The sequence below is a fragment of the Nuphar pumila genome, chromosome 3 (genome assembly GCF_984573655.1).
Source record: "Nuphar pumila chromosome 3, dmNupPumi1.hap1.1, whole genome shotgun sequence".
Taxonomy (NCBI): domain Eukaryota; kingdom Viridiplantae; phylum Streptophyta; class Magnoliopsida; order Nymphaeales; family Nymphaeaceae; genus Nuphar; species Nuphar pumila.
In genome coordinates, this window is record NC_143251.1 from 123,462,449 (window position 1) to 123,478,156 (window position 15,708).

Genomic DNA, 15,708 nt, shown 5'->3' on the forward strand with positions numbered 1-15,708 from the left:
TACCACAAAAGAATTATGATAAAATGTACATATTCAGTGCTGCCTATACCAAACAAAACAATCCATATCAGTGGTATACAGCCCATCTTACACAGGTATGAGTGGTGGTACAGCTGGTACAAGAGTGTTTTCCGAAAGAAAGGTGCAGGGGTGCAGTTGAATTGTGTATGCTGCTCGTGTGCCCATCAAAATATGCATAATACGTATACTACAAATGAAAGAGTTCCATAATATATAAAATAAAAAATATAATGCATAAAATACCATAAAAAAATACATGCATCCTACATATTATGTAATATATCAGTGTGCCAGCAGCCAGAAGCACTCAGCACAGGCAACCAGAATTATCAGCATCCAGAGGTATTGAAGTAATCCATTTTACACAGTTCCAAGCATTGATAATCAGCAAACCCATTGACATAAGCCAACTCTAGAGGAGGAATCTTATTGAAAAAATCGATATGAACATCCTCATTTACAGAAGGAAAAGCATGGTAATCATTTCACAACAAAATCACCAGTTATCAATAGGCAGGCAAATGTGTGTCAGAACACGATTGTAATGATCGAGAAATGTGCAAGGAGATATACAGAATATGTAAATGCTACATGGCTCGGACAAGCATTAGCATGTTAATAGTATGCCAAAGCTCTTCCACATCTTTCGGCCGATGATTTGTAAGAGAGACGAGATTCAGTCCATTTAGAACCCAATTGATCTCTTATATTTCTGTCATTGGATAATTCCTTCACCAACCGCATAAACTGTGGCCACTTTTCACCATCAAACATGTTTTTATCCATTCTCACAAAATTGAAAGAGAAAGATCCTTCATGGTGACCATCTGCGTGCATTCTGGAGGCCTTCACAATCTGCCTAGAGGAGGCATCATCCAGATATGGCAAGGAGTTTTCGCCCGATACAGGAATATTTGACGAGAAAGCAGCATAGATGAGTTGCTTAATAAAGCCTTCTGGACTGCTGTTTCTGTTAACCTTCTTCTCTTCTGCATCACGAAGGTCAAAACATGTGCAGCACAAAGTTACCCCATGTATGGCAAACATACGTGCAATGGGAAGATAGCCATCCCTTGTCAAGGTATTATAGTAACCAGCGGTAAGCTCCGCAGCATGAGAGTCTGTACTATAATGCCAATGTATGCCAGCAACTTTACCATAAAGCCTGACACCAGTCCCACTGAATATAGTTTCAGCTGCCATACATAACTTTTCACCATGAAGAAGAAGCATACTAGAATACCAATCAAGAAAAAATTGCCCATGAGGTGAATTCCAGTTTCCATTATTCCTAAAGAAATTAGTTTGATTTGGATCATTCGGTCCAAAGTCTCGGTCATCATAGGGACGAGCATCTCCCCAGTCAACCATTCCAATCATTCTTGCACAGGCCTTCAATGATGCAAGCATGAACTGATGTCAAGAAAACAAAAAAGCATTAAGAGTGTAGATGGGAAGAGAGAGAGCATAAACTAATAGATGAAAAATATATCAATTCATTTATCAAAAGATTCCGTGGAATATAGACACTGGAATTGAACAAAAACTCTATCAAATCTGGTACAATAAATAAGATGCATAGGGTCCATCTGTGTACCTTGTCGTAGCACTGAAACTCACCAATATCTTTGGGACTCCTCATCACCATTTCAGAAGAAAATGAAGGATATCTGAGCTCACCTCCAGGTCCCATACCAATCTGAATTCCCTGATAAAGATTGCAAATGCATCAGCAGATCCACAATTTCATTGGCAAAGTATAATCATCTATAAATCAGCTACAATAATTTTATTATTTAAATTAAGGGAAAAGGAAAACTATGGACTCACCATAATGACAACTCCCAGGAACTCCCTGAAGGTGTTCCTGAAGTCCCTCATAAAATCTGAATAAGCTTGGATTGGGGATCGACCCTTTAAGACAGGAAGCATGTCACAGCCCAAAGACAGACATTCTCTGTTCCTCCTTCCTAGTCTGTCGGTATATGACAGATTTGGCTTTTTCTCCATTTCTTCCAACACCCATCTAGGAAGTGGTATCCTTTAGAATGCAAAACCATAAATAAGAATTAACATGCCTGAATTGTTAGTCTTACAGAATAAACAAGAAACAGTATATTCTAGGTCTACAAAAACAAGCAAATATCCAATCTGCAAGTTGAAAGTTAGAGAGAATTAAAGACCTCGTAACCTATGACTAAGATGCAACCTCAAAATAAAAGGACAACATAATAAAAAATACACACAGAGAGAGAGAATGATTGGTTCTTTCTAATGGTAGGAGGGTGTGGACGGTCTTAATTTTCAACTTCTTTGTTCTTTTTTTAGAATCTAACATTACAGGTGTGATCTATATGCTCTGTTCAGTAGAAATAGCCTTTTGGATCATCTGATTATGACATGTAAGCAGGTATTTATGAGGCTTCAAAAAATCGACAGCTCAGAATTTTTATAAATTTAAGTTCTTAAAATCATATTTTTCATTGAAAAAACATGATCCAACAATTGGTCCTTAGAAAATGGAATATGTTGAACACATCTGTAAGGTCAGATTTACCAAACATGGACTGGAACATCAAAATCCAGCACTGTCCACACTTTATGGACAGTTAGCAGGAACCAAATCTCTCTCTCTCTCTCTCTCTCTCTCTCTCTCTCTATATATATATATATATATATATATATATATATATATATATATAGAGAGAGAGAGAGAGAGAGAGAGAACTGAACATATTAGGCCCCATTTTTCGTTCTGCCCCATTGTTTTGAAGTGTTTTATAATTGATCTGAACTGTTAGATGTGTTTAGCATGATCGATTTAGTGGGAATCGACTTTTGGATCATGTTTTTTCGATGAAAAAATATGACTTTATGAGCCAGGAAAAACTGGTAGCTTCATAGCCATTGATTTTGGATCACAGGAAAATACTGTATACAGGTCAGATTCCGGTGATCCAAAAGCTGGTTCCCACTAAACAAAACCTATAGAACATCTATGGTGTTAGATGTGAAAAAAAAAAACGATATTTTTTGAAGGGGCAGAACGAGGTGGGCAGGAGTGCCTGAATCATAATATATATATATATATATATATATATATATATATATATATATATATATATAATGCATTGGTGCTGCCCACTTTCTCGTTCTGCCCCCATTCTGTCCTCTGAAAATCGCACGTTTTTTGGTATTTTTTCTCACATCTAAGACCATAGATGTGATCTACATCTGACCTATATACAGGTTTTTCTGGTGATAAAAAATCAATGGCTATGAAGGTACCAGCTTTTCCCAGCTCATAAAAACATGTTTTTTGGTCCAAAAAAAAAACATGATCCAAGAGTCAACTCCCACTAAATCAAGCATGCTAAACACATCTAACGGTTCAGATCTATCATAAAACACTTTAAAACCATGGGGCAGAACGAGAAATGTTCACCTCTCTCTCTCTCTCTCTCTCTCTCTCTCTCTCTCTCTCTCTCTCTCTCTCTCTCTCTCTCTCTCTCTCTGTGTGTGTGTGTGAGCAAAAGGCGGTTTTTGGGTATTTTTTGCAAATCCAACCCTACAAATGCGGTCAGTGTGGCCAATTTGCTAGAAAACAACACATTGATCGTGTTTTTAGATGAAAAAAAACATGATTTTTTCAACTTGAATATTTATGAAAATTACAGATCATCGATTTTTAAACCTTATAAAAACCTACTCACATATCAGAATTAGACGATCCAAGAGCCCATTCCAATAAAATCAAACATGTAGCCCCAATATGTGAGACACACATTTTCGACTGCAACTCCAAAATTTTCAATCATACAATTTTGGTGCACTGTGGGCTGCTGATTCTTGAAACTTTTAAGAAAAATTAAAAAAAACACGCCCAGCTTTTGACTTATTCACAAAAGCATGCCTAACCTTTAAGAATTTACAAATACCCACCTAGTTAAGAAATAAATTCTCAAACACATTTACCATAGTTAAATCGTGATTTAACATGATAAATTACCATATTGCCCTTCTTGTCTCTCCCTGAACCATGCAGTTTGAAGTTTGAACCTTCGTATTTTCATGGCTACCACCATCACTAAAACAACAAATATTCTAACAAAATGATTTTTCAATAGCCTTCAGTGGAATGATCTCAATCACAATGTATGCCATCTCAATAACCCTAACTTTTAACCTATGTCACATAGGTGCGGGTGCGAATGCGGTTAGGGGTGCGGGTTCCACGATGCAGCACTTTAAAAAAACTTGGGTGCGAGGGTGCAGGAGGATATTATATATAAGGCCCAACTTTTCCCCTCACTCCCCCCCCCCCAACCCGACTCATCCCGCCCCGTCAAGCCCCTTCCCGCCCCGTCAAGCCTTGTCCCACCCCACCTCGTTGAGCCCCTTACTGCCCCTTCTCAAGCCCCGAGCTCTTTCCCTCTCTCTCATAGCGGCGGAGGAGCGGAGAGGAGGTCCTCTCTCTCATTCTTCCCCTCTCTTTCTCATTCTTCCCGATTGAGGGGAGAGAAGGGAAGACTCTCTCTCTCTCATTCTTCCCGATTGAGCGGGGAGAGAGGGGAACTCTCTCTCTCTCTCTCTCTCTCTCTCTCTCTCTCTCTCTCTCTCTCTCTCTCTCTCTCTCTCTCTCTCTCTCTCTCTCTCTCTCTCTCTCTCTCTGTTGAGCCCTAATCGAGCCTGGGCTTAGTTCGGTCCATTGTGTGGATCCCTTACCAACTAATGAGCCAGGCCGAGTCAAGCTCAGTACCTTACACAAGTCAGGCTTGAGCAAGATCGGTCCAAGTTCGGGTCGAGCTCGAACCCGTCTCTTGACCGAGTCCATTTTGGACAAAGATAACCCTGGGTGCGGGTTGACCGCACCCGCATCGCGTCGACGTGGGTATGGCGGCCTATTTGGCGAGTCCATGTGACAACTTTTAACCTATTTTCCTCTTTGCAAAGTGTTATGCATCTCATACTCCGCATTTTTTAGATAGAAATGTGATGATGATGATGATGATGATGATGATGATGACGATGATCCAGCATCCATCCTTTATCATGCATCAAACATCATCACCATCCCATATTTTTATTGCCAACCTCCTCCCTCCATCACTCAACTGGGCAATCCGCATGGGCTCATTCAATTGTGTAACCCTAGAACTGCACTCACCACCTTCATTCTAAATTTGTGTCTTCAACTCACTCAACCGTGCTCCCTTTGATCCTCAAGTTATGGGCATTGATTCAGGCACAATCCAAGCTCCAGTGAAAAGGGGATGTGAAGAGGTTTTGAGAGAGTGAGAGAGATAGGATTAGCTCTAAGTTTAGAAGAAGATGGTTAAAAGAGATAATAAGAAGGGAAATAAAATAATTTTATCTTGTCAAACAATGGTTTAACTATGGTAAATTAGATTGAGTTAGAGGAGGCATGTGAGCGGAGCACGAACAAGGCAAGCTCAGCTAGTTTACATAACATGCATATTATAAATAATTTATACGTATTACATACATTATATGTATTGTACATATATTATATATTTTATATATTATCGAGCTCTAAAAAATAAAAATAAAAAATTTAAAAAATGAGCCAGCTCATGTTCTGCTCGTAATGAGCTCGGCTCGTGACAAGCTCCAGTCCAAGCTTGGCTCATTCAGCTCGTTTACCAGCCCTATATATAGCGAGAAGTCATGGTTGCATGTTCTGTTTGTTTGACCTGACCCCACATATGAATCAGGCATGGTTTATTTAGTAGAAAACTTGGGCAGATCTGAAATGAGATGCTAAAAATTTTTGAGGATCCGCAATCCTTGTAGAAGATCCAAATCCAACGTAAAGAAAATATAGATCCAATAATGACACAACTAATTTAGAAATGAGATGGAATCGAAATTAGATTAGACTTAGAAGGTTATTAGGATTAGAAACTCTTCATCTGTATATAGAGAGGAGAAAGAGAAAATTTGAATTTTTGGGATTGATTGATATTTCTTTACATGTTATTTTCATGCAGCCGATTCACCAATTTTCACTGGAAGAAAGCTGTTGATTGATTTATTTTCCAAGTTAATTCATGGTTCCATTCTGTATTTTGCTATCGAATCCACAAACCTAAGGAACAACCTTTCGGTCATTTGCATCAGAAGCACACATAAGATTGAGTTGTTTTGATGCAACACCATGATATTCTCAATTAGAAAAAGTGCATTGTGGCACTTGGAAAACCTGTTTACATATTGCGATGCACAATCCAAACGTGTTTACTATTAAACAAGTTGTGCAGGTCATATGTGTATGATTTGAACCAAGCAACATGCAAAAAAATGTGTGGAAAAAAAAAACTAAAGAATCTACTAAATAAGGTACCAATGACATGCCCAGATGTTGTGCTATGTGTGTGTGTGCATAATCAAGCTAGGGACATGCTTGAATGGTCTCAGAATAGAGAACATAAAAGCATGAACCAAATTGATGAACAAGAAAACATTACAATGTGCATGGCAAAAGAATAACATAAATTGAGGATCAGATACCTCACTATGAATAAGTAGAAAATAAGAAATCTTTGGGATGAGAAAAAAAACAGTGATCATGATCTCATTGTAATGGAAAAAACAGAACATAATCATATGCACAAAACAGAAGCATTCCATCTACATGATGAAATTTGATAAAGAAAGAATGCATCAAGTATACCAACACAAAACCAAGCCAAAGAGAACCAACAAACCTAACAAGAAGACTAACTGGAACAAACAAACTATCCGAACATATAATTCACCCGAGGCTATTAGAAGAATCAAGAAACCTAGGTTCATAATCAAGAACCAAAAAGAAAAGTAATAAAATGTGCATGGTCAAACGCCAGCAGAAACCAAGGACCAAATGCTTATAACCACATTGATAAGACCTGGTGCCCATTGAGAAGATCATATCATCCAGATCATAAGGATCACCAGATAGGAAATCACTAACAAATCATCTTGACAAGAATGTCAATAGCTGGCAGCTTAAAAGATGCAACGAAAAGCAAAATCAAGATTCCTTGTTCTTTTTTCTTCTTTGTTTAACTTTCACCGGAAGAAGCCATCTCAATTTGGGGAAAAACCCTTAAATTAATGATCAGACAGCCATCAAATAAACAAATTCCTTCAAATTCTATCGACCACCAAACAGAGCTCAGAACAAAACACGCTGCCAGAAATTATACCAAAAATGGAGCACAAGAAGATGCTGATAATTTATACCCATGAAGAAAGAAACAAAAGACGAGAATGAAGATGAAACGCCACTATGCAGCCTGTACCACAAGAACCAAGAAAACGTAACAAAACACGAAAAAGAGGCACAGAAACTTGATCCTTCATGAGAGTTATTTTATCAACGAAACAAATCAATGGTAAACCGATACGATCAGAGACACAAATTCTTCGAATTCAAACCCACCCTCGAAAAAGGGATCACCAAGAACAAATTATTCAAACAACAAGATCAATCCAAACACACCCAACAATCCCCAATTTCAAAATTCAGAAGCCAATCCGGTTAAAAGAATGCAATAAAACGAAACAAAAAAAACGGGAGAAATCAATCAAGTCCACAACCAAGAAAGACGAACCCATCAAGCATGCTCTCACCAGCAAGAATCGTTGGGGCCACGACCGCACTGATGAAACGACATGATCGCGCGGACCTTGAGCCCATTCTTGACGGCGGCGGCGAAGATATCCTGATAACCGCCCCAATCGTAAACCCCAGGGCCCGTTCTCTCGACGATCCCCCACCAGACCTCGACGGAGATGCCCTGAACGCCCGCCATCTTCAGCGCCCGCAAGCTGACGGCCATTGTCTTGGGCCTCGCCATCCTCCCGTCGGTGGTCACCGCGTCGAGCGGCAGCGTCACAAAGACGGGCACGCCGCGCTGAGGCTCTGGCGCGGAGGGAAAGCCGTTCACCTCGTTTCCGCCGGAGACGGATCCCTCGGAGGCGTCGGAGGGCTTGGAGAAGAGCTTGGCGCTGACGACGACGGGGTCGTGGCGAAGGTGGGGTCTGCCGCCGCGCCTCGTACGGACGGGGAGGTTCGGCCGGCGCGCCGACAGCCGGAGCGGGTAGTGGAGGGAGGAAGAGGAACAATGAGGGGATGAAGGAAGAGAAGGGCGTGTGCAAGGGAAGGAAGCGGAGATTCTTGACGCAGAGATGGCCATTCTCTCTCTCTCTCTCTCTCTCTCTCTCTCTCTCTGGGGAAGGAGAAGTGAAGAACGGCCACAAATGGTTCACAGGTGGTGATCAAGTAGGGACTCAGTTAGTTCGAACTCATAGAACAGGCTTGGCCTAAACATGAGAGCGTTCGGCTCAGTTTGGTTTGCAAGCCATAAGTTTAAAGATAAAATCTTATTGCTTCTAAGTATGAAATAATGATTTTTTTTTTAATAATTCTATTGTTTTTTTCGACAGAGAAAGCTGGGGATAGGCAGACCCCTACATACAACCATACCATTGGGGTTCGAACTTGCAACGTCCGAACACAAGGTGACGTGCACTATCTGCTCCTGCCATACAAGCGGAGCCCCCCTTGGTTTTAATAATAATTCTATTGCTTCCAACTAAGGATGGCAGTGGACGGGGGAAAGCGGGGCCCGCCCCGCCTTGCCCCATTTGGACCGGGGATGAAGGGTATGAAACGGGGATGGAGGTGGGGACGAAGGTTAAAATCCATCCCCGTTCGGGGATGGACGTTCACTTTTCCCCGCCCCGCCCCCGCCACTTTCCCCGCCCCGCCCCGCCTCATCCCCGTTTGAACTGGGGATGGAGGACATGAAACGGGGATGAAGGCGGGGGTGGAGGTTAAAATCCATCCCCGTGCGGGGATGGAGGTTCTAATCTTGAGGCGGGGCGGGGGTGGAGACCTTGTCCCCCGCCCCGCCCCACTGCCATCCCTACTTCCAACTCTGAAGCAGTGTTTTTTTTTTCCTGTAAACAAGTGGGCTCCATGATTATGAGCTCGAACTTGGTTCAGTAAGATACATGAATGATTCATACTTGAATACCTCAAACTCAAGTCCTACAGTGGCAATCAGTCAAAAATGAAACCAAGCTTGGAAGCTTATGTTGATTATATTAATAAATATAAGCAAAATCTAGGGGAGATGCTCTAAGGATCTAAAATAACCCCACTGGGGCATTCGCTCATTGATTCGTGCTTTTGATAAGCTACAACGACAAAACTAACAACATGGAGCAAATTTTGTGGGATCTTTTTATAATTTTTTGTCGGTGAGTGTCGTGACATCATGGTTGCCATGAACAAGTATGGGTACCAGAACGTTAGGGTTTAAAAAGTTTGAAAATTTGGTTAACTAAGGACAATGATGTATTTTTTTTAAAAATTATTCAAAATAAAAAAATATTGGGCAAACGATCATTTTAACCTTTTGCATGTGCAGACCTCGACAAACTATACTACTATTTTTTATTGAGAAATTGAAGGATGAAGAAGTTTTCATATATTTACCGGGATGAGAAAGTCATAATATATTTTATGAAGATTTTCTCATCTTCGTACAATATATCCAAACTTTCTTATTTTTTCTTATATTTTATGAGAACTTCGTAAGGTCTTTCTTATAAAATATATGCATATTTTTTCTTCCTCCTAAATATAGGCGATGATGAAAAAGCTTGTATTTATACTTTACGATGTTTACATAAAATATAAGCAAGGATGAAAAAGTTTCTAGATATTTTATGAAGATTATGAAGTTCACATATATTTTATGAAGAAAAAATACATGTGAGGATAAGAAAATTCTCATATACTTTATAAGGATGAGAAAGTTTACATATATTTTATGAAGAAGACCTCATGAAATCATAAAATATAGGCTAGGATAAATAAATCCGAATATATTTTATGAGGATGAAAAAGTCAAAATATATTTTATAAGAAAAACCCTACAAAATCTACATAAAATATAGGTTGGAACGAGAAAGTTCACATATACTTTTATGAAGATGAGAAAGTCAGTATAAAATATATGCAAATTTTTTCATCCTCATAAAATATATGCAAACTTCTTTATCCTTCAATTTTTGGATTGAAAATCAGTCTCTCACATAGTAAGTCAACATATCCTTGGGAGGTTTGCACATGCAAAGATTAAAATGGTCATTTTAACGATTAACATTTGAAATTTTTAGGATTTTTTTTTTAGAAATACATCATTTTTGTCATGATCACTTTTTAAAAAGGATTTTTACCTTTATACTTGAAACGCCTATTGACCCAACTCTAAAACATATTGATACAAGTTTCTAATAGACATTGACAAGGTTTCTTAAAATTTGATATTTTCATAAAGATACCGATAAATTAAATAATAATGATAGGGAGCTCACGAAACACCTATTCTCTCTTAATAGAAACTTCAAATTTTCAAAATTTGAGTGGGTTTTTTTGTTGATCAGACCCTATCAAAAATCATTATTTAGTGAAAACAGTTTTGAATCATGTCTTATGGCATTCACGTAGGTTTTTTAAGATCTTCAAAAATCAACAGCTAACAATGCACCAAAATTTCATTACTTTAAAAAAACTATTTTAAAGTTCAAAAAACATGATTCCTGTCAAATAAAATGTGTTAAGTACATCTATAACGTTTGATTGAGAAGATGCAACCTACAACTTTGATATTTAGCAGGTGGGAGTAGGTGCTCCCAGAGCACCAGAGCATTACTCCAAATTAAAATAGTCAAATATACATATATGATAATTATAACAACTTTTTACAAATAAAAATAGTGTTTTATAAAATGAAATTGTTATTTGTATGCAAAAAATTTAATAGAAACGAGTTCTATACTCATTTGTAATGTAATAGAAATGTGTTTTTTATACCAACTGGGGCTCCGCTTGTTTGGTAGGAGCAGCTAGTTCATGTCACCTTGTGTTGGAAAGTTGCTGATTCAAAACCTAATGGTATAGTTATATAACTGGCTTAACCCCAGCTAGGCTTAAAAAAAAACAAAAAGAAATGTGTTTGTATGTAAGATGTGTGTGTTAATTGAGACAGTGTTTTTCTATGTAAGATGTGTGTGTTGTTTGCATAACATTTGATACTTCTGTTATGGTTTCCTAAACAAGTTTTGTACCGACAACTGGTGCCTGATCTGTGATACACTGTGGTGCATCCATTACCAATGCAACTATGCATTAGAAATCTAAGTTGAAAGTTTCTGCTATTAAAACTTTTCGAGAGTTATCATGTGCACTTTTGTACAGCTTTATGGCAAAGGATGCATCCACTGGGTATAATCTCAAAAAACTTTAGCAAACTCACACACTAAATCTTCCAATTGTGTTCTTTGAAAACATGTTCACAAACAGCTGTGCATAGGTCACAAATGTTAAGAAAATACAGAAAACAAGGGCACATCAGAGATCTTAGCAAAAGGCAAAATACACCTACATTAACAAAGTAACCTTATTGGCAGCACTAAAACTTAAGATCATCCAATGGATTGAAAGATACAAGAGGTGGATAAAATATGTAAATTTGCAAAGGCTATATGGGTTCCAGAATCAAAACTGCATCAAGAACTGACGTCCAAAAACACTGGCTAAGTCACATTGCAAATTTTCTAAGCTTGTTTTCCAAGAAAATAATTATGAATAATCATGCATGCTTAAATATGAAGTGTTTTACAAAAATAAACATGATAATACATCTCTATTCACAGAAAAGTAAACTGGAATATACAACAGTAAAAATGTAATATGAGACTGTAAATCATGTGTTCTGTCAACAAAACTACATCAATAAACAGTCTCAGTAACCGTTAGCCAACTCGCATGCCAAATCAATCCTGCACTTTGTTTTTCAAGGTCATTTTCCACGGATTATGGAGATTTTAGCAAGGGACAAAATTACATTTTTATTGACGAAAGTACATCTTTTGACAGCAGGAAGACCCAAACATCCCACAATAAATCAGAAGATGCAACAAGCATAAAACATTAAAGAAATACAATAAGCTCATGAAATAAAACAAACTGAACCTTCTGTTCAGCCTTTACACATTTTTATGTTACATAACCTCCTGAGATGGAGACATCAACTTCTGAAGCCAAAGCTTGGCCATCTCTTGGTACCTTCTTTCTTTGACTTCTGAGATTTAGACTCAAGAAGATTTTCAAGGGATTTTGCCTTTCTATTCCTTGCCCTTCCTGCTTCTTTCAATAGCTCAGATAATCTTCTCTTCTCATCATCAAAGTCGGGGTTAGCAGTTCCCAACTTCTCTTCTCGCACCCCAAGAACAAACTCTAGAATCTTAATAGCATCTTCAACCCTGACAAAGAATTTAAAGAATTTGGCAAAATTTCAACACCAATTCGAAGCCTGAAACCATTAGCAGAAAATACTCAAGGTTAGATGAACAAACCAAAACTGAACACAATGGAATCAAGACGAGGAGTCAAAGAAGTATATTCAATTCATGTCCCCACTGCATACATGATGGACTAACTATCAGACAGCTAGGGTGTACCATGCACCAGATCACCACCTAATTGGTGTAGTCAAATAAATTATTGCCTAATCATAAGCCAAATCTTAATGCAGCTTTGCAATTTTTCCATGTCAGCAGCAAATCCACCCACTGACTTGGTAACACCGAGAAACTACCCACAACTGCATGTCCCCACTGCATACATGATGGAGTAACTAACAGACAGCTTGCACCCGATCACCACCTAATTGGTGTAGTCAAATGAATTATTGCCATCATAAACCAAATCTTAATGCAGCTTTGCAATTTTTTCATGTCAGAAGCAGCAAATCCCCCAACTGACTTGGTAACACTCGAGAAACTACCCACAACCAATGTGACACAGGAAATTTCCCACACATTTTCCAATCGATCTAGTTCTCTACCAAGAACACCTTTCATATATAATCCACCATTGTTCACCATGGATTTTATTTATGTGCAACTCCCATAAACAAGCCAATCTCGTTGGATCTGTGGAGACAAAATCTGTGAACTAAGCGTTCTTTAATGCAAAACCCTGTCAACATTCAGCAGATGCTCTGTCCAGAATAATGGATGATGAAGCAACATTCCAGTTCAGAACAGTTCTTCCCAATCTTAAATACTTTTGCTCAAGTGCCACTAGAAGCAATCCAGACAGTGAAGATGTAACCAATTATGAGGTCAAAAGTTACTCGGAGTGCAATCGTGTGTGTGTGTCTGTGAGAATCTGAGCAAGTGTGAGCATGAAAACACAAGAATGCAACATGTTTGCTTTGTTCGGTCAACGGTTCTTGAAGGGAGTTAACCTAGAGGATGATTATGGTTAGGTTAAATAAAGGTGAGCGGCGACTTTGGAAATCAAGATAAGGGAGGGACGATTTGGGAATCATTTCCTATTCTCATAGGTTTTCTACAAAATGTAAAAAGAAAAAAAAAATCTTATTGCAGAACCGAACCCACCGTTTTGGTTTTTTTTATAAAAAATTCTGATTATACTTCTGTTCCCAAGTAATCACTTCTCAATTCTTATTGCTAGATTTTATGGTCTTGTTATAATATTATTTTCCTACTTCAAAGGAAAAAAAATTGTGAACTCGCATCTCTGAATAAATTAACCAAGAAACAGCAGCACACGAGCATTTGCAATGTGAATAACAAAGAACAGGGGTCCAGAAGATGATCAAACGAATTGTGGATAAATAATCAAAGAGATAAAATAGCATCATCCACTCTTACCTCCCCATTGCATCATAAGCAGCGGCAAGATTGCTGCACACACCGAGCGTATTAGGATGACAAGGCCCGCATTCCTTCTCCAGGATGCCCTTCGCTTCTCGGAACAACTTCACCGCCTCCTCGATAGCGAACAGCTGAATGCACACCAACCCCATCTGGTTCAGAACCATCCCGAACAACAGGGACTTCTGCTCGCCACCACCTTCCCTGAGCTTATCCACCGCCCCCTTGAAGCACTCATAGGCCTCCCCGAACTTCCCAAGGATGTAATTCATCACCCCCATTTGGGCTTCCAACCCCGCAACCGTGCTCTGCTGCCCGAGCCTGCCGTCGAACAACTTTGCCGCCTTCTCCAACACCTTCAGCGCCTCCCCATGCTCGTCCATGGCCTCGTAAACCGCCGAAACCTCCGCAAGGCCGCTCGCGAGCTCCTCGCAGTCCTCGAACTGCACCAGCTTCGACGTGTAGATCCTCAGCGCGTTCTCACAGTAGGATTTCGACTCCCGGAGCTTCCCCGTTCGGTGGTAGAGGTGGGCGAGGCGGACGTAGACGGCTGCCACCGCCGGATGGCTGTCCCCGACGGCCGATTTGAAGACGGTGAGGGCCTTCTGGTAAGCGAACACCGCCTCGTCGTAGCGGCCGAGCGAGAAGTAGGTGTCGCCGATGGATCGGTCGACGGCGGCGATATCCCCTTCCCGGCCTCCTTCCGAAGAGAACGCCATGCTCGCGAGCACCAGATTCTCTAGCGCCGACTCGTAATCGCCGCTGGCGTCGAAGATTAGGGCCATGAGTCGACGATCAGCGGCCTCCTCGAGGGATCCGGCGTCCCGTTCCTGGTGGACAGCGAGCGCCTGCCGGCAAAGCTCTTCAGCCTCCGGGAACCTCATCGCCTGAACGTACGCCTCCGCAATGTACCGGCAGGTCTCTGCAACCCTGGGATCAGTCTCGCCGAGGGCTTGCTTCTGGATCCGAAGCGCGGAGACGTAGGAATCGAGCGAGCGATCGGTCCGTCCGATCATCGCCAGGGTATCGCCGAGCTGCATGTAGCCGGAGAACGCTGCGAGCGCGTTCTCCTGACCGAGATCCGGCGCCGGGATCTGGATCGAGCGCTCGAGGGCGGCGACGGCGTCGTCGAAGCGTCCGAGAGCGGAGTTGATGGCCGCGGCGACGTGCAGGCACATGACGAGGTCGAGGTTGGGGGCGCCGGAGGCGGAGGAGGTGATCTCGAAGGACTTGGCCGCCCGTAGGGCGTAGTCCAGCGCCTTGGGAGGGTTCTCGGCGGCGAGTTCGCGGGCGAGCTTCAAGAGGAACGGCCCGAGATCAGGGTTGTCGAGGGCCGCGTCTAACGCAGGCCAGGAACCGGAGAGTTTCCGGCCGGAAGTCGCGTCGGAATCGCGCGGGGAGAACTTCTTCCGGGGAGTCGCCGACGAAGATGGCGAAGGAGACTTCTTGGGAACCGGAGATCTCTTGGGAGTTGAAGGCGTTGGTGTCGTCGATCTCGCCTGCCTTTGCATCTTCTCCTTCGTCCCTCCCCCTCCGTCTCCGTGAGCTTCTCTGCCGTCGTCATTGTGCGGCGGCGGTGGTGGTGGTGGTGCGGTGGAGGACGGTGGGTCTCCGGGGAGGACGAGTGCTGGCATCGGTTTTCAACGGCTTTCTTTGGTTGCTTCTTCACAGGTTCCAACTTCCAAAGAGATAGTAAAGAGTAAAGTAAAATAAAGCAAAAGCGGAAACTGAAAACGATGACAGATAAAAGACAAGAGGGAGAGAGGGGGAAGAGTCAATTATTCACTGACCCCCATTACGTGGACTGGCTTGTCATGTGGGGACATACACTATTAGTCTTGATTAAATCTAATCCGAGGACAACACGTCCACCTCTACATGGGGATTCCCTCCAGACCGGATCCCCCACCTTTTACTGGGTCC

General features: G+C 41.1%; 2 protein-coding genes across 3 annotated transcripts; both read right to left on the bottom strand.

Annotated features, from left to right (window-relative positions):
• Nucleotides 1-417: 417 nt before the first annotated feature.
• Nucleotides 418-8,272, bottom strand: LOC149843591 (beta-amylase 3, chloroplastic-like). The gene is made up of 4 exons (XM_089999948.1): nt 7,657-8,272; nt 1,852-2,062; nt 1,619-1,729; nt 418-1,434 (listed from the first exon to the last, which is right to left on the bottom strand). The coding sequence occupies exons 1-4, from the start codon at nt 8,220-8,222 to the stop codon at nt 637-639; spliced, it is 1,686 nt and encodes a 561-aa protein (XP_089856074.1). The 5' UTR covers nt 8,223-8,272; the 3' UTR covers nt 418-636.
• A 3,651-nt stretch (nt 8,273-11,923) lies between these two features.
• Nucleotides 11,924-15,471, bottom strand: LOC149843592 (protein KINESIN LIGHT CHAIN-RELATED 1-like). Of its 2 annotated transcripts, none has more exons than XM_089999934.1 (2): nt 13,783-15,471; nt 11,924-12,363 (listed from the first exon to the last, which is right to left on the bottom strand). In XM_089999934.1, exons 1-2 carry the CDS (start codon nt 15,417-15,419, stop codon nt 12,129-12,131), a joined length of 1,872 nt encoding a protein of 623 aa, XP_089856060.1. In that variant the 5' UTR covers nt 15,420-15,471; the 3' UTR covers nt 11,924-12,128. The 2 variants fall into 2 exon arrangements, with proteins under 2 accessions (XP_089856060.1, XP_089856061.1); XM_089999935.1 differs by having other exon boundaries at nt 11,924-12,413; nt 13,783-15,455.
• Between the last annotated feature and the right edge of the window lie 237 nt (nt 15,472-15,708).